This window comes from Patagioenas fasciata, chromosome 28 (genome assembly GCF_037038585.1).
Source record: "Patagioenas fasciata isolate bPatFas1 chromosome 28, bPatFas1.hap1, whole genome shotgun sequence".
In the NCBI taxonomy this organism is placed as follows: Eukaryota; Metazoa; Chordata; class Aves; order Columbiformes; family Columbidae; genus Patagioenas; species Patagioenas fasciata.
In genome coordinates this window covers 4595163-4617512 of record NC_092547.1, presented here as the reverse complement: position 1 = coordinate 4617512, position 22350 = coordinate 4595163, and the positions used below count along the sequence as shown (strand labels likewise).

Genomic DNA, 22350 nt, shown 5'->3' with positions numbered 1-22350 from the left:
GCTCCAGCGCGGGGAGCCCCCCACCAGCCCTGTGGCCTCTGCGCCCATCAGCGCGGTGTCTGGGCTCTGCCGCCGTGTCCTTCCCCAGCATCACCCGAGCTCTGACCCCTCCTCTCCTCCTCTCCCAGACAAGTTCTGCTACCCGGTGCAGTTCGAGTGCAACAACCACCGCTGCATCTCCAAGCTGTGGGTGTGCGACGGGGCAGACGACTGCGGGGACGGCTCCGATGAGGACAGCCGCTGCCGTGAGTCCGCGCCAGCCCTGCCCGGCCCTTCTTCCCCCTTCGCTTCCCTGTGCCGTGGTCCCCGCTGCTTTCCTGGGGCTCCCCCAGTGCTGGGGATTGACCGGCTGCTTCTCCCTCCCCAGGGCTGACCACCTGCAGCACGGGATCCTTCCAGTGCCCAGGCACCTACGTCTGCGTGCCGGAGCGCTGGCTCTGCGATGGGGACAAGGACTGTGCTGACGGAGCCGACGAGACCCTCGCTGCCGGCTGCCGTGAGTGGGGCAGAGCGGGGTGCAGGCAGAGCAGCCTTTGTGGGGCGAGATAAAGGTTTGGGGGGGCAACAGGGAGAGCACGAGGTCTGACGGCGATGCCTCGTTGCAGTGTACAACAACACCTGTGATGAGCGGGAGTTCATGTGTGGAAACCGCCAGTGCATCCCCAAGCACTTCGTCTGCGACCACGATGACGACTGCGGTGACGGCTCAGACGAGTCCCCGGAGTGTGGTGGGTGTCCCGGGGCCGGGGAACAGCAGGGGCCGTATCTCCTGTAGCCCTGGCCCTGCCAGCCATGCTGGGTCTTCCGGGCTTCGAGATGGGACCCTGGAAGGGGTTTGTGTCCCCCATGGTGTTCCCTGAGCCTCGGGCTTCGAGATGGGACCCTGGAAGTGGTTTGTGTCCCCTGGGGTGTCCCCTGAGCCTCAGGCTTCGAGATGGGACCATGGAAGGGGTTTGTGGCCCCTGGGGTGTCCCCTGAGCCTCGGGCTTCGAGATGGGACCATGGAAGGGGTTTGTGTCCCCGGTGGTGTCCCCTGAGCCTCAGGCTTCAAGGTGGGACCCTAGAAGGGGTTTGTGTCCCCTAAGCCTCGGACTTCGAGATGGGACCCTGGAAGGGGTTTGTGTCCCTTGGGGTGTCCCCTGAACCTCGGGCTTCAGGATGGGACCATGGAAGGGGTTTGTGTCCCCGGTGGTGTCCCCTGAGCCTCAGGCTTCAAGATGGGACCATGGAAGGGGTTTGTGTCCCAGGTGGTGTCCCCTGAGCCTCGGGCTTCAAGGTGGGACCCTAGAAGGGGTTTGTGTCCCCTAAGCCTCGGACTTCGAGATGGGACCCTGGAAGGGGTTTGTGTCCCTTGGGGTGTCCCCTGAGCCTTGGGCTTCAAGATGGGACCCTGGAAGGGGTTTGTGTCCCCCTTGGTGTTCCCTGAACCTCGGGCTTCGAGATGGGACCATGGAAGGGGTTTGTGTCCCCCGGGGTGTCCCCTGAGCCTCGGGCTGTGAGATGGGACCATGGAAGGGGTTTGTGTCCCTTGGGGTGTCCCCTGAGCCTCAGGCTGTGAGATGGGACCCTGGAAGGGGTTTGTGTCCCTTGGGGTGTCCCCTGAGCCTCAGGCTTCGAGATGGGACCCTGGAAGGGGTTTGTGTCCCCCGGGGTGTCCCCTGAGCCTCAGGCTTCGAGATGGGACCCTAGAAGGGGTTTGTGTCCCCTACAGTGTCCCCTGAGCCTCGGGCTTCGAGATGGGACCATGGAAGGGGTTTGTGTCCCTTGGGGTGTCCCCTGAGCCTTGGGCTTCGAGATGGGACCCTGGAAGGGGTTTGTGTCCCCCTTGGTGTTCCCTGAACCTCGGGCTTCAGGATGGGACCCTGGAAGGGGTTTGTGTCCCCCGGGGTGTCCCCTGAGCCTCAGGCTGTGAGATGGGACCATGGAAGGGGTTTGTGTCCCTTGGGGTGTCCCCTGAGCCTCGGGCTTCAGGATGGGACCATGGAAGGGGTTTGTGTCCCTTGGGGTGTCCCCTGAGCCTCAGGCTTCGAGATGGGACCATGGAAGGGGTTTGTGTCCCTTGGGGTGTCCCCTGAGCCTCGGGCTTCGAGATGGGACCCTGGAAGGGGTTTGTGTCCCTTGGGGTGTCCCCTGAGCCTTGGGCTTCAAGATGGGACCCTGGAAGGGGTTTGTGTCCCCCTTGGTGTTCCCTGAACCTCGGGCTTCGAGATGGGACCATGGAAGGGGTTTGTGTCCCCCGGGGTGTCCCCTGAGCCTCGGGCTGTGAGATGGGACCATGGAAGGGGTTTGTGTCCCTTGGGGTGTCCCCTGAGCCTCAGGCTGTGAGATGGGACCCTGGAAGGGGTTTGTGTCCCTTGGGGTGTCCCCTGAGCCTCGGGCTTCGAGATGGGACCATGGAAGGGGTTTGTGTCCCCCATGGTGTTCCCTGAGCCTCAGGCTTCGAGATGGGACCATGGAAGGGGTTTGTGTCCCCCGGGGTGTCCCCTGAGCCTCAGGCTTCGAGATGGGACCCTAGAAGGGGTTTGTGTCCCCTACAGTGTCCCCTGAGCCTCGGGCTTCGAGATGGGACCATGGAAGGGGTTTGTGTCCCTTGGGGTGTCCCCTGAGCCTTGGGCTTCGAGATGGGACCCTGGAAGGGGTTTGTGTCCCCCTTGGTGTTCCCTGAACCTCGGGCTTCAGGATGGGACCCTGGAAGGGGTTTGTGTCCCCCGGGGTGTCCCCTGAGCCTCAGGCTGTGAGATGGGACCATGGAAGGGGTTTGTGTCCCTTGGGGTGTCCCCTGAGCCTCGGGCTGTGAGATGGGACCATGGAAGGGGTTTGTGGCCCCTGGGGTGTCCCCTGAGCCTCGGGCTTCGAGATGGGACCCTGGAAGGGGTTTGTGGCCCCTGGGGTGTCCCCTGAGCCTCGGGCTTCGAGATGGGACCCTGGAAGGGGTTTGTGTCCCCCGCGGTGTCCCCTGATCCCTGCTGTCCCACAGAATACCCCACCTGCGGCCCCCACGAGTTCCGCTGCGCCAACGGCCGCTGCCTCAGCAACCGGCAGTGGGAGTGCGACGGCGAGTTCGACTGCCACGACCACTCGGACGAGGCGCCCAAGAACCCGCGCTGCAGCAGCCCAGGTACCGCGGGGGCCGCGCCGGGGAGGGGGCCCCGGCCGCCCCGCGCCGGGCTCACCGCGCCGCCTCCCCGCAGAGAACAAGTGCAACGACTCCTTCTTCCTCTGCAAGAATGGGAAGTGCGTCCCGGAGGCGCTGCTCTGCGACAACAACAACGACTGCGCCGACGGCTCCGACGAGCTCAACTGCTTCATCAACGAGTGTCTCAACAAGAAGCTGAGCGGCTGCTCCCAGGAGTGTGAGGACCTCAAGATCGGGTACAAGGTAGGGGAGGGTGCTCAGGGATGCTCTCCCGCTCCCCCCTTCCTTGGCATGGTTTAACCGGAGCTGGTGATGCAACCACGATAGTCGCTCACTCACCATCCCCAACCCGCACTTTAGGGGAGAGAATCGAAAGGGAGAAACGTGGATTGAGATCAGCACAGTTTAATAAAATAACAGAATACTAATTTGCTACTAGTAAATATAGATAGAAAATAGAAATAGAAGATAGTCAAGGCAATTCCTCATGAACACGCTGAGCAGGCAGTGCCAGGAAACGGCACCTGGTCCCAAAGCCGAGCCCAGAGAGAGAAAAGAGAGGGAAAAGGCAGAAAGGCTCAGAGGCCTCTGCAAAATGGTAAAAGCCGAACTAAACGTCCCAACCAAAAACTCCCCCGGCTCAATAACAAGAGCCAAGAGCAGAGAAAATGGAAGAGTCAACCAGAAGGTCCCAAGTGTCCTTAAATAATTCACAGGATGCTAATGGGCTGGACCGCTCTGGTTGCTCAGTGTGGGTGTCAGTGCAGCTCTGTCCATCCATCCCCTTCCTCGCTGCCTCACCCCTGTGGGCAGAGCTCAGAGTGTCCTTGGCTCTCAGAGCAGAGCCATTCAAACCATGAACCCTGTGCTGGGCTGGGATCTGCTTGTTCTCAAACTGAGTGCAAACCATGAGCTGGGAAAAGAAAGGTTTGTAATGCAGGAAGAAAATCAACCCGTTTGCAGTTCAACCAGCGCAGCGTCCCAGCATGCGGGCTCGGGGTGTCTAACAGCTCCGGTTACCTCCTGCAGTGCAGATGCCGTCCCGGGTTCCGGCTGAAGGATGATGGGAAGACGTGCATCGACATCGACGAGTGCTCCACCACCTACCCCTGCAGCCAGAAGTGCATCAACACCCTGGGCAGCTACAAGTGCCTGTGCACAGAGGGCTACAAACTCAAACCCGACAACCCCACCAGCTGTAAGGCTGTCACAGGTGAGAGGCGGGGACGCTCTCCTGGCTTAGGCTTAAGCTTAGCTTAAGCTTCGGCTGGGATGCAGCGGGGTAGGGAGGGCGACCGGTCCCTGGGGGATCTGCCCATGTCCCGGCGGTGTTTCCTAACACATCTGGTGGTTTCCCTGTGCAGATGAAGAGCCCTTCCTCATCTTCGCCAACCGCTACTACCTGAGGAAGCTCAACCTGGATGGCTCCAACTACACGCTGCTCAAGCAGGTGCGGGGGAGCAGGAGGATGCACCAGCGCCCCGTGCCTGGGATTTGGGGCTGGAAAGGGGCTTTGTAAAGCCCCCGTGAGCCTGTGCTGAGAGCTCAGGCCGTTCCAATGCTTCTCCTTCCTCCCAGGGGCTGAACAACGCGGTGGCTCTGGATTTCGACTATCGGGAGCAGATGATCTACTGGACAGACGTCACCACGCAGGGCAGCATGATCCGCCGCATGCACATCAACGGGAGCAACGTTCAGGTGAGGGTCTGATCCCCTGGGTACCCCCGGTCCAGGCAGCTGCTCCTCACCCACCTCCTCACCAAGAGGCTCCTGGAGCAGCCAGACTGGCACCAGGGCCACCGGGAAGAGGGGACAAGCCCTTGCCGTGGTCATCAGTGGGCTCAGGGCATCAGCCCAGGTTCACAGCATCCCAGAATGTCAGGGGTGGAAGGGACCTGGAAAGCTCATCCAGTGCAATCCCCCCATGGAGCGGGAACACCCAGCTGAGGTTCCACAGGAACCAGGCGGGTTTGAATGTCTGCAGAGAAGGAGACTCCACAACCCCCCTGGGCAGCCTGGGCCAGGCTCTGCCACCCTCACCACGAACAAGTTTCTTCTCAGATTTAAATGGAACCTCCTGTGTTCCAGTTTGCACCCATTGCCCCTTGTCCTGTCACTGGGTGTCACCCAGAAGAGCCCGGCTCCATCCTCCTGACACTGCCCCTTTCCATATTGATCCCCAGGAATGAGTCCCCCCTCAGTCTCCTCTTCTCCAGCTCCAGAGCCCCAGCTCCCTCAGCCTTTCCTCACACGGGAGATGCTCCACTCCCTCCAGCATCTTGGTGGCTGCGCTGGACTCTCTCCAGCAGTTCCCTGTCCTTCTGGAGCTGAGGGGCCACAACTGGACACAAGATTCCAGGTGTGGTCTCCCCAGGGCAGAGCAGAGGGGCAGGAGAACCTCTCTGACCCACTGACCACCCCCTTCTAACCCACCCCAGGTCCCATTGGCTTCCTGGCCACAAGGGCCCAGTGCTGGCTCATGGTCACCCTGCTGTCCCCAGGACCCCCAGCTCCCTTTCCCCCGCACTGCTATGGGATGTTCCGGAGCACCATCCTTGTCTGATTCTCGCTGTCCAGCCCCAGCACCTCTTGTTTTCTCCCCGCAGGTTTTGCACCGCACTGGCCTCAGCAACCCCGACGGGCTGGCTGTGGACTGGGTGGGAGGCAACCTGTACTGGTGCGACAAGGGCCGGGACACCATCGAGGTGTCGAAGCTCAACGGTGCCTACCGCACCGTGCTGGTGAACTCGGGCCTGCGCGAGCCGCGGGCGCTGGTGGTGGACGTGCAGAACGGGTGAGAGCCTGGGGGACCCGGACCTGCCCCTCTGCGCAGGGAGGGGACCGCGGCCCCCCCGCCACCTTGCCAGAGTCCCAGCGGCTGGGAGGTGGGATGAGACCTTCCCCCTTGTCACCGAGACCGCTGCCCAGCGCCTCGGTTCAGCCGCGCGACGGGCAGAGTGTGGCCGCTGCTGGGGCTCGGGCCAGGCTCAGCCTCCCTCTGTTTTCTGTTTGATCCCCAGTTACCTGTACTGGACAGACTGGGGGGACCACTCCCTGATCGGGAAGATCGGCATGGACGGCACCAACCGCAGCGTCATCGTTGACACCAAGATCACTTGGCCCAACGGCCTCACCCTTGACTACATCAACAGCCGGATCTACTGGGCTGATGCGCGGGAGGATTATATTGAGTTTGCCAGCCTGGACGGCTCTAACCGGCACACGGGTGAGAGCTCCGGGGCTCCCGGGGCACCCCAAGGCTGAGCTGTCCCTGGCGAGAGGTGATGGCGTGGGGCAGCCCCCCCTGAGCCGCCCGCTCCCCCTTGCAGTGCTGAGCCAGGACATCCCGCACATCTTCGCGCTCACCCTCTTTGAGGATTACATTTACTGGACCGACTGGGAGACCAAGTCCATCAACCGGGCCCACAAGACGACGGGAGCCAACAAGACGCTGCTGATCAGCACGCTGCACCGTCCCATGGACATACACATCTACCACCCCTTCCGCCAGCCTGACGGTGAGTCCCCGGCACCGTGGCAAAGGGGACGCCGGCTTGGGCAGGGGGTGCGGGAGGGGACGTGCGGTGAGATGGGTTCACCTGTCACCCTGAGGGTCCCCTCCTTTGGTCCGACTCGTGGTTGTCTCCATGTCCCCCCAGTTCCCGACCATCCCTGCAAGACCAACAACGCCGGCTGCAGCAACCTGTGCCTCCTTTCGCCGGGCGGGGGGCACAAGTGCGCCTGTCCCACCAACTTCTACTTGGGCAGCGACGGCAAAACCTGCGTCTCCAACTGCACGGCCAGCCAGGTAACAGGCTGCGTGGACGTGTCCCTCCTGCCGCCGTGTCACCGTGTCCCAGCCCCTCTGCTGTGTCTGGTGCTGCTGTGTGGGCAACACCTCCCTCCTGTGGTGCTTCCCAGCACGTACAACCCGCAGTTATCTGGGGGTGCCCAGGGGAGCAGGGACTCTCTGGCTCTGGAATGACACTCTGAGTGTCCCCTCTGTCCCCAACACCCTGGTGGGCTTAGGGCTGAGGCTGCTCCAGGTCAGGACACAAAGTGTCCTGGGGCTGCCTGGGCAGGGACAGCATGGGGATCAGCGCCCTTGGCAGAGTTCCCTGGGGACAAAACCATCTGGGGTCCTCCCTCCCCATTCCAAGACACCCTCAGAACCTCGTCTTTCTGTCACAGTTTGTCTGCAAGAACGACAAGTGCATCCCTTTCTGGTGGAAATGCGACACCGAGGACGACTGCGGGGACCGTTCGGACGAGCCGGAGGATTGCCGTGAGTGCCCCGCGCGGCACGGCGCTGCCGACCCCCGGCGCTGGGGGCTGGTTGCTTGGTCCCTGCTGAAGACCCCAGAGGGGAAGGCGGGAGGTTGAGGTTTGCGATTAAAACGTTGCCCAGAGCAAACATTTCATCCTTTGTCGCCCCGCAGCTGAATTCAAATGCAGGCCGGGCCAGTTCCAGTGCTCCACGGGGATCTGCACCAACCCAGCCTTCATCTGCGATGGAGACAACGACTGCCAGGACAACTCGGATGAAGCCAACTGTGGTGGGTTCTCCTGGTGCCCCTCAAACCCCAGCAGGGCTGCAGCATCCCAGGGGGCAGAGATGCAGCTTTAACCCATGCTGTGTCCTTTCCCAGATATCCACGTCTGCCTGCCCAGCCAGTTCAAATGCACCAACACCAACCGCTGCATCCCTGGCATCTTCCGCTGCAATGGTCAGGACAACTGCGGCGACGGCGAGGATGAGAAGGATTGCCGTGAGTGGGGAGCGTGCTGGGGCTGGGGAGCGTGCACAGGTCGGGGTGAGGAGCTCAGTGCTACATCAGATCCGTGGCTTTGGGTATCGGCTTCTCCGCTGGCCGGTCCCTGCGCGTGGGGCTTTCTCCTCACCTGTGCTCCACGCAGACCCGGTGACACCGTCACCCTGCTGCTCGCACAGGCAGCCCCGTTTCCTAATGGAGACAAACCCCTTCCATCCCACAGAGCGGCAGGTTCAATATTTACCGTGGGTTTGCGCAGCTCAAGGATCCTGTGGCATCTGCTCTGTCTCCCTGCAGCTGGTCGAGTCTTTTGGAGCCACCATAGGGCTCCGCTCTCTTGTGCATGTGTCACCAAGCGTGGCCAGAGCCTTGTGATGCCCAGAGCGCCTCTCTGCCCTGGGGGGCTGTTTTGGGGGGTGATGGCGAACAGACCACCAGCACCATGGTCCCTCCTGACTCTGTGTCCCCCCCTGCAGCGGAGGTGACTTGTGCCCCCAACCAGTTCCAGTGCGCCATCACCAAGCGCTGCATCCCCCGCGTCTGGGTGTGCGACCGGGACAACGACTGCGTGGATGGCTCCGACGAACCCGCCAACTGCAGTAAGAATCCTGCGTGGGGATGATGGGGGGGTCTGGCCTCACCAAAACTGGGGGCTCCCCTGCAGCTGGGTCACGTCTGTGTGTCTCTGCTGGTGGGTGGCAGGTCCCTGCTCGGTCCCTGCTCAGTCTGGAGCCGCCCTCTGGCACAGAGACAGCCCCGCAGAGAAAGAAATGTGCCTCCCCATATCGACCACATCTAGAATATTGTGTACAGTTCTGGGCTCTCAATTCAAGGACAGGGAACTGCTGGAGAGAGTCCAGCGCAGCCACCAAGATGCTGGAGGGAGTGGAGCATCTCCCGTGTGAGGAAAGGCTGAGGGAGCTGGGGCTCTGGAGCTGGAGAAGAGGAGACTGAGGGGGGACTCATTCCTGGGGATCAATATGGAAAGGGGCAGTGTCAGGAGGATGGAGCCAGGCTCTTCTGGGTGACACCCAGTGACAGGACAAGGGGCAATGGGTGCAAACTGGAACACAGGAGGTTCCACTTAAATATGAGTAGAAACTTGTTCGTGGTGAGGGTGGCAGAGCCTGGCCCAGGCTGCCCAGGGAGGTTGTGGAGTCTCCTTCTCTGCAGACATTCAAACCCGCCTGGTTCCTGTGGAACCTCAGCTGGGTGTTCCTGCTCCATGGGGGGATTGCACTGGATGAGCTTTCCAGGTCCCTTCAACCCCTGACACTCTGGGATTCTGGGATGCTGTGATCCACATCATCTCCTATCTCCCCCCAGCACAAATGACCTGTGGCGTGGACGAGTTCCGCTGCAAGGACTCGGGCAGGTGCATCCCAGCACGCTGGAAGTGCGACGGGGAGGACGACTGCGGGGACGGCTCCGACGAGCCCAAGGAGGAGTGCGGTGAGCAGGGAGCGGGGCTGGAAACAAACCCAGGGGGCACCTTGTGTCCCCCCTTCCCCAGGGGTTGAGCTGCCCTGGCGCTGTCTGTCCCATCTCCCTCCCCAGCGTGGGGTTTTAGCTGCTCCTTTTCCAAACCACGTGTGCACCATCCCTCCCCTTGCATGGGGACAGCGCTGACTCCTGTCCCTTGTCCCTCGCAGACGAACGCACCTGTGAGCCCTACCAGTTCCGCTGCAAGAACAACCGCTGCGTGCCGGGCCGGTGGCAGTGTGACTATGACAACGACTGCGGGGACAACTCCGACGAGGAGAGCTGCAGTACGTACCGCCCCCCAGCTTTCGCTATCCGGGGAGCGACCGTGCGGTGGGGAAGGGTGAGGGGTCCCCCCAACCCCTCTGCTTGTCCCCAGCGATGGGCAGGAGCGTTGGGCTGGGGCGCCTCGTCCTACTGGCGGTAGAGCCGCTTTGCTTTGGTCCATCGCCCCATTGTGAACCGGGTCATTCTGGGAGGGCGGTGGGGACACTTGTGGCTCTGCTGCGGGCAGGTCCTGGCCCTGCAGAGGGACCGAGCTGCCCGTGGGATGTCACCGGGTCCGTTGCAACTGGAGGGACAGAGCCAAACCCCTTCAGCCACACAGCGCCCGCCTGGGTCCCTCTGTGTCCCTGCAGCTCTCTGGGGTGCAACTTTTTGTCCTTTTCTGTTGATTTCATGGCGTGTTTTTGAGTTTGTGCCATTTCACTTCATCTTCCGTTTTTCTCCATTTTCACACTGTCGTTATGGGGCGCTCAGAGGTAGGTTCCTGCCAAAATCTTTTAATTCCCATGTACAGTCTCGCTAAAATAAATGAAGACGATAAATTGCAGGTGAGGGCAGAGGGGCTGGGACTGGACAATGCAGGCAGATTTATTGAGCACCAGCATCTTCCTCCTGGAGCCACAGTCGGGGAGGGGCCCGTGCATGGCTCATACTTGGCTCCAAAATCTGTCCCCACTTGACCCTTCCTGCTCCGGCTGGACCCCCCTGCCCGTCTCTTCCCTACGGTGCTGTGGGGCAGCAGGGACCTGTGGAGAACGACTCTGGGGACACGTGCAGCCGGGACACTGGCAGAAGCGTCCCCAAAACGCCCCATTTCCTCGCAGGGAGCTGTGGTCCTGGAGCGGGACGGGAGGGCGCTGGGAGGTGGTGGCAGCCGCGCCGCTCACCGGCAGTTCCCCCGGCTCTGCTTGCACCCCAGCCTGTCCCCAGCGCCACCGGCCGTGTGTCTGTGTCACCCTGTGCCCCCCGCGCTGCTGAGCTGGCAATAAGGGGGACACCCCGTGTTCTCTGTCCCCAGCGCCCCGGCCCTGCTCGGAGAGCGAGTTCTCGTGCGCCAACGGCCGCTGCATCGCCGGCAGGTGGAAATGCGACGGGGACCACGACTGCGCGGACGGCTCTGACGAGGTACAGCGCTCCGGGTCGGCGCCTTCGCCCTGGCCACGTGGGGGGTGGGGGACACGTCGCACCCCATCTGCATCTGTGTTGTGATTTAACCCGAGTGGGCAATGCAGCCACACAGCCGCTCACTCACCCCCTGCAATGGGAGAGAATCAAAAGGGAGAAACATGGATTGAGATCAACACAGCTTAATAAAATAACAAAATAGTAATACACTATTAGTAAATATAGATAGAAAATAGGAATAGAGGATAGTCAAGATAATTCCTCATGAACACGCTGAGCAGGCAGTGCCAGGAAACGGCACCTGGTCCCAAAGCCGATCCCAGAGAGAGAAAAGAGAGGGAAAAGGCAGAAAGGCTCAGAGGCCTCTGCAAAATGGTAAAAGCCGAACTAAACGTCCCAACCTAAAACTCCCCCGTGTCAATAACAAGAGCCAAGAGCAGAGAAAATGGAAGAGTCAACCAGAAGGTCCCAAGTCTCCTTAAATAATTCACAGGATGCTAATGGGCTGGACCGCTCTGGTTGCTCAGTGTGGGTGTCAGTGCAGCTCTGTCCATCCATCCCCTTCCTCGCTGCCTCACCCCTGTGGGCAGAGCTCAGAGTGTCCTTGGCTCTCAGAGCAGAGCCATTCAAACCATGAACCCTGTGCTGGGCTGGGATCTGCTTGTTCTCAAACTGAGTGCAAACCATGAGCTGGGAAAAGCAAGGTTTGTGATGCAGGAAGAAAATCAACCCGTTTGCAGTCCAACCAGTACAACGTCCCAGTGACCCCCGGCCACCGGTTCTGAGCCGGGTCCTGGGTGCAGTGGTGTCCCTGCTGACCGCTGTCCCTCGCCCGCTGTCCCCTGCAGAAGGACTGCACGCCGCGCTGCGAGTTCGACCAGTTCCAGTGCAAGAACGGGCACTGCATCCCCATGCGCTGGCGCTGCGATGCGGACGCGGACTGCATGGACGGCACCGACGAGGAGCACTGCAGCACTGGGGGTAACCGCACTGTGTGGCTCCGCGGGGCGGGTTGTCACCCCCTGTGCCCTCGTGTGTCCTGTGTCCCCGCTGTGGGTGGGTGCCCTCCCCGTGCATGTGTCGGCACCGTCCCCTGGGCATGCACAGACATATCCAAGCCATGCAAGCCCCGAGCTGTGCTGAAATTGGAGCTGTGGCCCCGGCGCGGTGTCCTGGCAGCCAGGCTGACGTGTCCCCTCCTGCCCCGCGCTCTCACAGTTCGCACGTGTCCCCTGGACGAGTTCCAGTGCAACAACACCCTGTGCAAGCCCCTGGCCTGGAAGTGCGACGGGGAGGACGACTGCGGGGACAACTCGGACGAGAACCCCGAGGAGTGCTGTGAGTGACACCGTGACAACCTAGGGGGCCGTGGGTACCTCCGGCAGCTCCGCACGTCCCCTCAGGGACAGCTGGTTGGGACAGGAGGTGGCTCCGGTCAGAAAGCAGGGTCACACAGGTGCTGGGCTGGCCGTGGGGCAGGGGCTGGGGGGCAGAGGGCTGAGCCTCCCGCAGCCGGGCCAGCAACCGGGCACTTGTCTTTGCTTGAGTCTCTTTGCTTTAGTCTCCGGAGCCCGCTCGCCCTCGTGGGACCGGCCTTCCCGGAGAGCGGGCGGAGGCCAAGCGGCGGCTCGTGACAAGCGTGACAGCCTGGCTATGGCGTCTCCTTTCACCGTCACCGTTTGTTTCTGTTTGCTGGTGCAGTGAAATTCCAGTGTCCCCCCAACAGACCGTTCCGCTGCAAGAACGACCGGGTATGTCTGTGGATCGGTCGACAGTGCGACGGCATCGACAACTGCGGAGACAACACGGACGAGAAGGACTGCGGTGAGTGGGGCTGCTCGTGGGCCCCGCTCCAACCCGGCGCTGGGACCGGTCTAACAGAGCCCGGCTTTAGCCTGGGCGCTGGGGTTTGCTTTGCGCACTCCTTCCCAAAAACTGGGTGGCGGGTGTAGGCGTCCTGGGTCCCTGCCTGGCCCCTCGTTTGCACCCTGTGGCTCCCATGGGGGGACATGGAGCGTCACAACCGCTGGCCGTGCTCCCGCAGAGTCACCCACAGCCAAGCCCAAGAGCTGCAGCCAGGACAAGAACGAGTTCCTGTGCGAGAACAAGAAGTGCATCAGCGCCAACCTCCGCTGCAACTTCTTTGATGACTGCGGAGATGGTTCCGACGAGGATTCCTGCTCCCACGGTGGGTGGGGGCACTGGGCTGTCGGGGTGGGGGGAATCAGGGTGGGCACCGGTGCTGACGGCGCGTCCCACCCCAGACCACAAGTCATACGACTGCATGACCAACACCACCATGTGCGGAGACGAGGCCCAGTGCGTCCAGTCGCGCTCCACCACGTACTGCACGTGCCGCAGAGGCTTCCAGAAGGTGCCGGACAAGAATTCCTGCCAAGGTACGTCCTGGCGCCGCCGGAGAGAGGTTGGGGTCGCGCTGTTGGGATTGCGGTTGGTTTTTGCCAATGAGATGTGTCTTTGCGCCTCTGGGGCGTCAGAATTGCCGTCCTTGGGGCGCAAACATGGGGAATGGGGGCTGGCCCTGGGTTGGGACACCCTCCTGGTCTCCCCCCAACTCCTGTCCCTGCCACCCAGATGTCAACGAGTGTCTGCGCTTCGGGACCTGCTCCCAGCTCTGCAACAACACCAAGGGCTCCCACATCTGCAGCTGCGCCAAGAACTTCATGAAGACGGACAACATGTGCAAAGCAGAAGGTCAGGAGGGAACAGGGGGCACCGTCAGTCTGTCCTTCCCTGGCAGAACGAGCCCAAGGGGGTTCCAAACCCCCAGCAGCCCCATCCCGTGCCCCATCGCGGAGCTGAGTTGACCCCCTTCCTGTGCCCCTCTGCAGGTTCTGAGCACCAAATCCTCTACATCGCGGACGACAACAAGATCCGGAGCATGTACCCCTTCAACCCCAACTCGGCCTACGAGCCGGCCTTCCAGGGTGATGAGAACGTGCGCATCGACGCCATGGACATCTACGTCAAGGGCAACAAGATCTACTGGACCAACTGGCACACGGGCAGGATCTCGTACCGGGAGCTGCCCGCCTCCTCCGCTGCCTCCACCGCCTCCAACCGCAACCGGCGCCAGATCGACGGCGGCGTCACCCACCTGAACGTGAGCGCCGTGGGGTGCGGGGACGCCGAGGCCGGGCTGGCCGTGTGCTCTGCCCTCACCTCTCCTCGCTTTCTGCCCTTCGCAGATCTCGGGGCTGAAGATGCCGCGGGGAATCGCCATCGACTGGGTGGCCGGGAACATCTACTGGACAGACTCGGGGCGGGATGTCATCGAGGTGGCGCAGATGAAAGGCGAGAATCGCAAGACGCTGATCTCGGGCATGATCGATGAGCCCCACGCCATCGTAGTCGACCCGCTTAGGGGGTGAGAAACTTGAGCCCCTTCTCCCTTCCCTCTGCCCAGCCCTCGAGCTGTCCTGCTCATCCCCTCCTTGCTCCCCCGCCGGGAACAACCTGCGTGTGTCCTTTGCAGAACTATGTACTGGTCAGACTGGGGTAATCACCCCAAGATTGAAACGGCTGCTATGGACGGAACGCTGCGCGAGACCCTGGTGCAGGACAACATCCAGTGGCCAACGGGTGAGCGGGGACAGTGCCAGGTGGGGCACGAGGGTGGTGGGAGCCTCAAGAGGGGGGGTGTAGAACCCACTCATGTCGGGGAGGCTCGGCCTGGGCTCTCAGGAGTGTGTAGGGGCGGTGGGGGGGCTGTTCTGCTGGACACATCGTGGCGGGGAGGCCTGTACCTTATTGGGGGTGTGTGACCCCGCAGGCCTGGCTGTGGACTACCACAACGAGCGGCTGTACTGGGCCGACGCCAAGCTCTCCGTCATCGGCAGCATCCGCCTCAACGGCACCGACCCCGTCGTGGCCATCGACAACAAGAAGGGTAAGTGGCGCCCGAGCCCCGTGGGGCAGCGGGAAGCAGAAGGACCTCCCAGGGGATGATGCCCATAGGATGCTCTGCAGATGATAACAAGGGCGGGTTTTCCTCATTAAATGCTCCACAGCAGGACCGGAGCCCGCTGGCACTGCTGTCCCCTGTTCATGGTTGAACCTGAGCTGGCAATACAACCACACAGCTGCTCACCCACCCCTGTAAGGGAGAGAATCAAAAGAGAGAAACTTGGATTGAGATCAACGCAGTTTAATAAAATAACAAAATACTAATACACTACTAGTAAATATAGATAGAAAATAGAAATAGAAGATAGTCAAGGCAATTCCTCGTGAACACGCTGAGCAGGCAGTGCCAGGAAACGGCACCTGGTCCCAAAGCCGATCCCAGAGAGAGAAAAGAGAGGGAAAAGGCAGAAAGGCTCAGAGGCCTCTGCAAAATGGTAAAAACCAAACTAAACGTCCCAACCAAAAACTCCCCCGGCTGCGCCAAAAAGAGTGAAGAGAAGAACCAGAGAGATCAGAAGAGCCAAAACCAGAAGGTCCCAAGTCTCCTTAAATAATTCACAGGATGCTAATGGGCTGGACTGCTCTGGTTGCTCAGTGTGGGTGTCAGTGCAGCTCTGTCCATCCATCCCCTTCCTCGCTGCCTCACCCCTGTGGGCAGAGCTCAGAGTGTCCTTGGCTCTCAGAGCAGAGCCATTCAAACCATGAACCCTGTGCTGGGCTGGGATCTGCTTGTTCTCAAACTGAGTGCAAACCATGAGCTGGGAAAAGCAAGGTTTGTGATGCAGGAAGAAAATCAACCCATTTTCAGTCCAACCAGCACATTCCCCAGCACCGTCCCTCAGCCTCAAATCCACCCAGAATCCCGAAGCAGCCCTGCCCAAGGCAGCTGTGTTACCTCTGCCTGCACATGTCCCCTCTTTGCTTCCCAGGGCTGAGCCACCCTTTCAGCATCGACATCTTCGAGGACTACATCTACGGGGTCACCTACATCAACAACCGCATCTTCAAGATCCACAAGTTTGGCCACAAGGCTGTCACCAACCTGACATCTGGCCTCAACCACGCCACCGACGTCGTTCTCTACCACCAGTACAAGCAACCGGAGGGTATGTGCCGGGCCCGGGACCCCCACCCTGTGCCTGGGGTGGCAGGGGGGTGTCTGGGGACTGATCAGTGGGGTGATGGAGGATGAGGGGAGCGCTGTGGGTCACCCCACATTGTCCCCTCCCCTCTCGGCAGTGACCAACCCGTGCGACCGCAAGAAGTGCGAGTGGCTCTGCCTGCTCAGCCCCAGCGGCCCCGTCTGCACCTGCCCCAACGGCAAACGCCTGGACAACGGCACCTGCGTGGTCATCCCCTCGCCCACCGTCTCCCCTGTCGGTAGGTGGTATGGGGTGGGTGGAGGTTTCACCCAGCGGGGTCCCGCTCACCCCTTTGTAGTGCCAAATTTTAACCCTTTCTCCACCCCACGTTGGGCGCCAATAGATCTGTCAAGGTTTGATTGCAGGGTGACAATAAACCATGACAGATGTTTTGTTAACCCATTCTCCCCTCTTCCCACTAAGGGCAGGCGATTGGAAGGCAAAAGAAGGATAGAGAGGAGTTGGAAAATTACCAAAAATGTTTTATTAATGTTACTAATAAAATAGAGAAAATAATACAAAATATACAAAACCAATCTGGAAAGTCCCGGCAGCTGCAGGGCAGGCACCCAAAGTCCTGAACTGGACTCTGCAGCCAACCGGAGCTGGATTCAGTCTGTCACCAGGCCTCAGTTTGCAGGGATGACTCACAAGGTCTTCTCCTAACGTTTGCCATAGGGAAAAAGGGCCAAGATCCTCGTGATCTCCCAGTTTTATATGAAGTAGCACGTGAATGGGGTGGAATACTTAGTTGGTGAGTTTTGGTCACCAGTTCAGTTCACTGCTTGCCCCTCTCATGGGATGTGCATCCTTATCAGCGACCTTGCATTCCATTGCTGTCTTACCAAAACATGTATCTAGCTTCCAGAAAAACGTGGTTAGTAAGAAGATTTAGCTGAAAGGAAAATTAACTAAAAGAGAAACTTGTTTTTAACAAAACCAGGAGACACCCCCATCCCTCTTTCCCTCTCTCCCAGTGCCCACCACCGACACCTGCGACCTGGTCTGCCTGAACGGCGGCAGCTGCTTTCTCAACGCCCGCAAGCAGGCCAAATGCCGCTGCCAGCCGCGCTACAACGGCGACAAGTGCCAGATCGACCAGTGCTGGGACTACTGCCAGAACGGGGGCACGTGTGCCGCCTCCCCGTCCGGTGAGCCTGGGGCTCAGGGCTGCTCGCTGGGTGGATGGATGGACAGACGGACGGCACGCTGATGGCCTCTTGTTCTCAGGCATGCCGACCTGCCGCTGCCCCACCGGCTTCACGGGGCCGCGGTGCAACCAGCAAGTGTGCACCGACTACTGCCTGAACAACGGCAGCTGCGCCGTCAACCAGGGCAACCAGCCCAACTGCCGCTGCACGCCACCCTTCATCGGCGACCGCTGCCAGTACCGTGAGTGCCATGGGGGGGACATGGGGATGTCTCGTGGGGGATGCTCTCTAGAGACACGGGGTGAGACCGCACCTGGAATGTTGTGTCCAGTTGTGGCCCCTCAGCTCCAGAAGGACAGGGAACTGCTGCAGAGAGTCCAGCGCAGCCACCAAGATGCTGGAGGGAGTGGAGCATCTCCCGTGTGAGGAAAGGCTGAGGGAGCTGGGGCTCTGGAGCTGGAGAAGAGGAGACTGAGGGGGGACTCATTCCTGGGGATCAATATGGAAAGGGGCAGTGTCAGGAGGATGGAGCCGGGCTCTTCTGGGTGACAACCAGTGACAGGACAAGGGGCAATGGGTGCAAACTGGAACACAGGAGGTTCCACTTGAATATGAGCAGAAACTTGTTCGTGGTGAGGGTGGCAGAGCCTGGCCCAGGCTGCCCAGGGGGGTTGTGGAGTCTCCTTCTCTGCAGACATTCAAAGCCGCCTGGTTCCTGTGGAACCTCAGCTGGGTGTTCCTGCTCCATGGGGGGATTGCACTGGATGAGCTTTCCAGGTCCCTTCAACCCCTGACACTCTGGGGTTCTGTGATTGTGTGGTGCGGTGCTCTGGGGGGTCTGCCCACCCTGACCCTGCCGTGCTCTGCAGGGCAGTGCTTTGACTACTGCGAGAACGGGGGCGTGTGCCAGATGACGGCCGGTGGCTCCAAGCAGTGCCGCTGCCCCGCGCAGTTCGAGGGCGCCCGCTGCGAGGACGACAAGTGCACCCGCTGCCAGAAGGGCAAGTGCAACGTCAACAAGCAGAGCGGAGAAGTCTCCTGCATGTAGGTGCCCGAGGCGCGGAACTCGAGGGAGGGAGAGGGGATGGCGGGCAAGATGAGTCAAGAAAAAAGCCCTTATGTCCCCGTGGGCCACATCACTGGGGATTGCGCACGGCTGGGAGATGCTGGGTTGGTAGTTTAGGCCAGTGAAGAAATCTGGGTGACCTGAGGGCCCTGGGAGGAGGTGATGGGGGTGTCTCTCTGCCAAGCCCATCCTCATGGCTGTGAGCCATGTCGCAGGGATGATATAACAGCCTCCAGCAGAGTGCTAGGGGGGGGATATGGGGCAGAACGGGGCGTCCACGTGTGCCTGATCCTCCCTGCCCCGCAGCTGCCTGGACGGCAAGATCGCTCCCAGCTGCCTGACCTGCGACAACTACTGCGCGCACGGCGGCACCTGCTCCATCAGCGACAAGACGCGGATGCCAGAGTGCCTGTAAGTGGGGCCGGGGTGGTACGGCTGGGCTGCGTGTCCCCGCGCAGCAGCTGACTGACAGACCCCAATCTGTGTCCCCCCTGACCCCAGGTCTGCGCCCCCACTTCTCCTTTCCACCCCCCTGCATGCTGTCCTGTCCGCGCTAACCCCGGTGCTCTCCCTGCGCTCTCAGGTGCCCGGTGGGGATGACGGGGCCGCGCTGCGAGACGTTTATTGTCAGCGAGCAGCAGAGCAGCCGTATGTATGGGGCAGTCCTGCCTCGGGGACACCGCGGGGCACGATGCCAAAATGGGGGGGATGTCGTGGTTTCACCTGAGCTGGTGATACAACCACGCAGCCGCTCGCTCACCTCCCCCAGTATGGGAGAGAAGCAAAAGGGAAGGGAGGAACTTGGATTGAGATCAACACAATTTAGTAAAATAACAAAATACTGATACGCTACTAGTAAATATAGATAGAAAATAGAAATAGAAGATAGTCAAGGCAATTCCTCATGAACACGCTGAGCAGGCAGTGCCAGGAAACGGCACCTGGTCCCAAAGCCGATCCCAGAGAGAGAAAAGAGAGGGAAAAGGCAGAAAGGCTCAGAGGCCTCTGCAAAATGGTAAAAGCCGAACTAAACGTCCCAACCAAAAACTCCCCCGGCTACGCCAAAAAGAGCAAAGAGAAGAACCAGAGAGATCAGAAGAACCAAAACCGGAAGGTCCCAAGTGTCCTTAAGTGATGAGCAGGATGCTAATGGGCTGGACCGCTCTGGTTGCTCAGTGTGGGTGTCAGTGCAGCTCTGTCCATCCATCCCCTTCCTCGCTGCCTCACCCCTGTGGGCAGAGCTCAGAGTGTCCTTGGCTCTCAGAGCAGAGCCATTCAAACCATGAACCCTGTGCTGGGCTGGGATCTGCTTGTTCTCAAACTGAGTGCAAACCATGAGCTGGGAAAAGCAAGGTTTGTGATGCAGGAAGAAAATCAACCCGTTTGCAGTCCAACCAGCACAGGGGGTCAGGAGTGCATCTTTGCCTGTTAATCCAGGGTTGCCCTGTACGACTCCCGACCCCTTTTCTTTGGTGGGGAGGGGACAGGTCGTTTCCCATGAGGCAGGAGCAGCCCTGGGGGCTCAGGGCGCTCCCCCCACCACACGCTTTGCCCTCACCTGTGCTTCTCCTCCCGCAGGAACGGCCTCCATCGTCATCCCCATCCTGCTGCTGCTCATCCTCCTCACCGTGGTGGCTTTTGTCTGGTACAAGTGGCGGATTAAAGGGTGAGTCTGGGCTGCTGGGGCCGGGGGGGAAACCCCCCTGCAGGGCTTGAAAGACTCGAATACGCGGGACAAACAGGGGGGACCACTGGGGGGGTGTGGGCCCTGTTTGCTGCACCCCATGTTGCTGGTGCTAACGCTCCATCCTGCCCCCCCCAGCGCCAAGGGCTTCCAGCACCAGCGGATGACCAACGGTGCCATGAACGTGGAGATCGGGAACCCCACCTACAAAATGTACGAGGGGGAGCCCGACGACGACGTGGGGGAGCTGCTGGACGCGGACTTCGCCCTGGACCCCGACAAGGTGAGCGGCGGGACGGCGGCTGCGCCGGGTCCGGCACCAAGCGGGGGGCACATGCCAAGATGGGGGGTGCGTTGCTGTGGCAGCATCGGGGCTCCCTGGGGAGCAGAGAAGCTTTGGGGGGGCTCCGAGGGGTCGCAAAGGCTTTGGCGCTGGAGGCTGCGGGGGGGACGGCGGTTGCTGTACGGGGAGGAGGTCGCGGCTCTCGCAGGGCACCCCGTGGCCGCTCTGCTGGGTATGGGGGTGCCCGTACCCCCTCCCACCCGCTCCCCCGTCTCCGCAGCCCACCAACTTCACCAACCCGGTGTACGCCACGCTGTACATGGGCGCCCACAACAGCCGCAACTCGCTGGCCAGCACGGACGAGAAGCGGGAGCTGCTGTCGCGGGGCGCGGACGACGACCTGGCCGACCCCCTGGCGTAGGGACGGGACGGGGCCAAGGGGCCGCGGGGCCGCGGCACCCGAGCCTGGCACAGACACCCATTGCAGGAGGTGGGCGGGGGCCGGGGGGAGCCGAGAGCCACTGTATAAATGTACAAATGAAGGATTATTACTTTTCTATGTGAGCAGTATTATTACCTGTATATTCCCCGGTACCGGGCCTCAGCGCCTCTCATTGCCAGATCCGGCTTTGGTTTATTTTAAATCTCTTTACATTGGGCCCCCCCTCCCTCCCTCCCTCCTCCTCCTCCTCCCCCCCGCGGGTCGAGCCGGCGTTGCGGAGCAGGAACGGTGCCGCGGTCGCTGTGCCGGGACCAGCTCGCCGGGGCTGACGGAGACGCGCGGGGTTACGGCTCCGTGGGGCGCAGGGAGGGAGGCAGATCGGGGTCCGCATGCACCCCCAGCTCTCGGCTCCGTGTCCCCCAGCCCCTGCAGCTCCTTGTTTCCTTCCCCCCTCAAATCTGCTGCTCCCCGGCTCCTCGTTTCTCCTGCAGCTTGGGCACCCCCCTCCCCACCTTTTTCCCCACTGTTTCCCCCCCTGACTGTTACAGGGGGCAGGGACGATGGCCCCACCGCTGCCCCCAGCCCTGGTGCGGTGCGGAGGGTCCGCGGCCCCTCGCTCCCGCTTGTTTCCTGCACCTCGCCCGCTCTCCAACGTGCACATTTTTTAACAGGAAAAAAGAAAAAAAAGACAAAAAAACCCACAAAAAACCCCATGGAAATGACCTTGCTTTTATAGTAGAAATAAAGAAAACGCATGTGGGGGGAGGGCGGGGGGCAACCCCATCCTTTTATTGGGGGGAAAATGTTTTAATAATTTTTGCTGGATTACTTTACAACTAAACAAAACAGATATTGTTATAAATAAAATTTGTAAAAACCGAAGAGCAGGCTGCTGGTTGGTGGGGACGTGCCGAGGGTGCCGCGGGGGGGGTCACGGGTCGGGGGGCCCACCGGGGCCTCCTGCATCACGGTGCCCTGGGGGGGCGCAGGGGTTTTTGGGCAGGGAGGGCTGTGCGTGCACGTGGTGCCGCGCGGGTGCTCCCGGGGGTGCTGGCGCATGTGCCGCTTGGGGGGGCGCGTGTGCGTGGCTGCTCCCCCCGCTGAGCGCCCCGGGGACTTGAGCTGCTGCCCTGCTACCCGTGTGCTGCGGGGAGCACGAGCACCGCAAAGCACCGGCAGGGAGCACTGAGCACCACTGGGCACGGAGCACTGAGCATCACCAGGCACAGAGCACTGAGCATCACCGGGCACGGAGCACTGAGCATCACCGGGCACGGAGCACTGAGCATCACCAGGCACAGAGCACTGAGCATCACCGGGCACAGAGCACTGAGCATCACCGGGCACGGAGCACTGAGCATCGCCAGGCACAGAGCACAAAGCAGCAGCAGGCACGGAGCCCCAAGCATCACCCAGCACGGAGCACTGAGCACCACCAGGCGCAGAGCACTGAGCACCACTGGGCACGGAGCACCGAGCACCACCGGGCATGGAGCATTGATCATCACCAGGCACAGAGCCCTGAGCAGCAGTGGGACTGGAGCACCGAGCATCACTGGGCACGGAGCACCAAGCATCACCAGGTACGGAGCACTGAGCATCACTGGGCACAGAGCACTGAGCATCACTGGGCACGGAGCACCAAGCATCACCAGGTATGGAGCACTGAGCATCACTGGGCATGAAGCCCTGAACATCACTGGGCACGGAGCACCAAGCACAGAGCACTGAGCACCACTGGGCACAGAGCACTGAGCATCACCGGGCACGGAAGCCCGAGTATCACTGGGCATGAAGCCCTGAGCATCACCACGCACAGAGCACTGAGCATCACCGGGCATGGAGCACAAAGCAG

General features: G+C 61.0%; 1 protein-coding gene across 4 annotated transcripts in view; it reads left to right on the top strand.

The window, feature by feature from the left end:
* LRP1 (LDL receptor related protein 1) overlaps nt 1-21377 on the top strand; it is an 86544-nt gene extending 65167 nt beyond the window's left edge. For 3 of the 4 annotated variants that reach the window (XM_071800068.1, XM_065858804.2, XM_065858803.2), the window contains 39 exons: nt 129-245; nt 368-496; nt 606-728; nt 2978-3118; nt 3192-3379; nt 4166-4349; nt 4501-4586; nt 4715-4834; nt 5743-5930; nt 6157-6362; nt 6466-6654; nt 6796-6944; nt 7328-7421; nt 7576-7692; nt 7786-7905; nt 8385-8507; nt 9235-9360; nt 9561-9677; nt 10694-10800; nt 11649-11781; nt 12019-12138; nt 12502-12624; nt 12845-12988; nt 13065-13199; nt 13396-13515; nt 13653-13924; nt 14010-14188; nt 14297-14403; nt 14594-14710; nt 15657-15833; nt 15967-16107; nt 16847-17020; nt 17100-17261; nt 17890-18064; nt 18393-18497; nt 18670-18734; nt 19665-19752; nt 19909-20053; nt 20334-21377. In XM_071800068.1, the coding sequence (XP_071656169.1) occupies nt 129-245; nt 368-496; nt 606-728; nt 2978-3118; nt 3192-3379; nt 4166-4349; nt 4501-4586; nt 4715-4834; nt 5743-5930; nt 6157-6362; nt 6466-6654; nt 6796-6944; nt 7328-7421; nt 7576-7692; nt 7786-7905; nt 8385-8507; nt 9235-9360; nt 9561-9677; nt 10694-10800; nt 11649-11781; nt 12019-12138; nt 12502-12624; nt 12845-12988; nt 13065-13199; nt 13396-13515; nt 13653-13924; nt 14010-14188; nt 14297-14403; nt 14594-14710; nt 15657-15833; nt 15967-16107; nt 16847-17020; nt 17100-17261; nt 17890-18064; nt 18393-18497; nt 18670-18734; nt 19665-19752; nt 19909-20053; nt 20334-20474 (5447 nt within the window). In that variant the 3' untranslated portion in view covers nt 20475-21377. Of the gene's footprint in view, nt 1-128; nt 246-367; nt 497-605; nt 729-2977; nt 3119-3191; nt 3380-4165; nt 4350-4500; nt 4587-4714; nt 4835-5742; nt 5931-6156; nt 6363-6465; nt 6655-6795; nt 6945-7327; nt 7422-7575; nt 7693-7785; nt 7906-8384; nt 8508-9234; nt 9361-9560; nt 9678-10693; nt 10801-11648; nt 11782-12018; nt 12139-12501; nt 12625-12844; nt 12989-13064; nt 13200-13395; nt 13516-13652; nt 13925-14009; nt 14189-14296; nt 14404-14593; nt 14711-15656; nt 15834-15966; nt 16108-16846; nt 17021-17099; nt 17262-17889; nt 18065-18392; nt 18498-18669; nt 18735-19664; nt 19753-19908; nt 20054-20333 lie in introns of those variants that run through there. The other variant, XR_011735998.1, reaches the window with a different exon arrangement.
* The last annotated feature ends 973 nt before the right edge of the window (nt 21378-22350 follow it).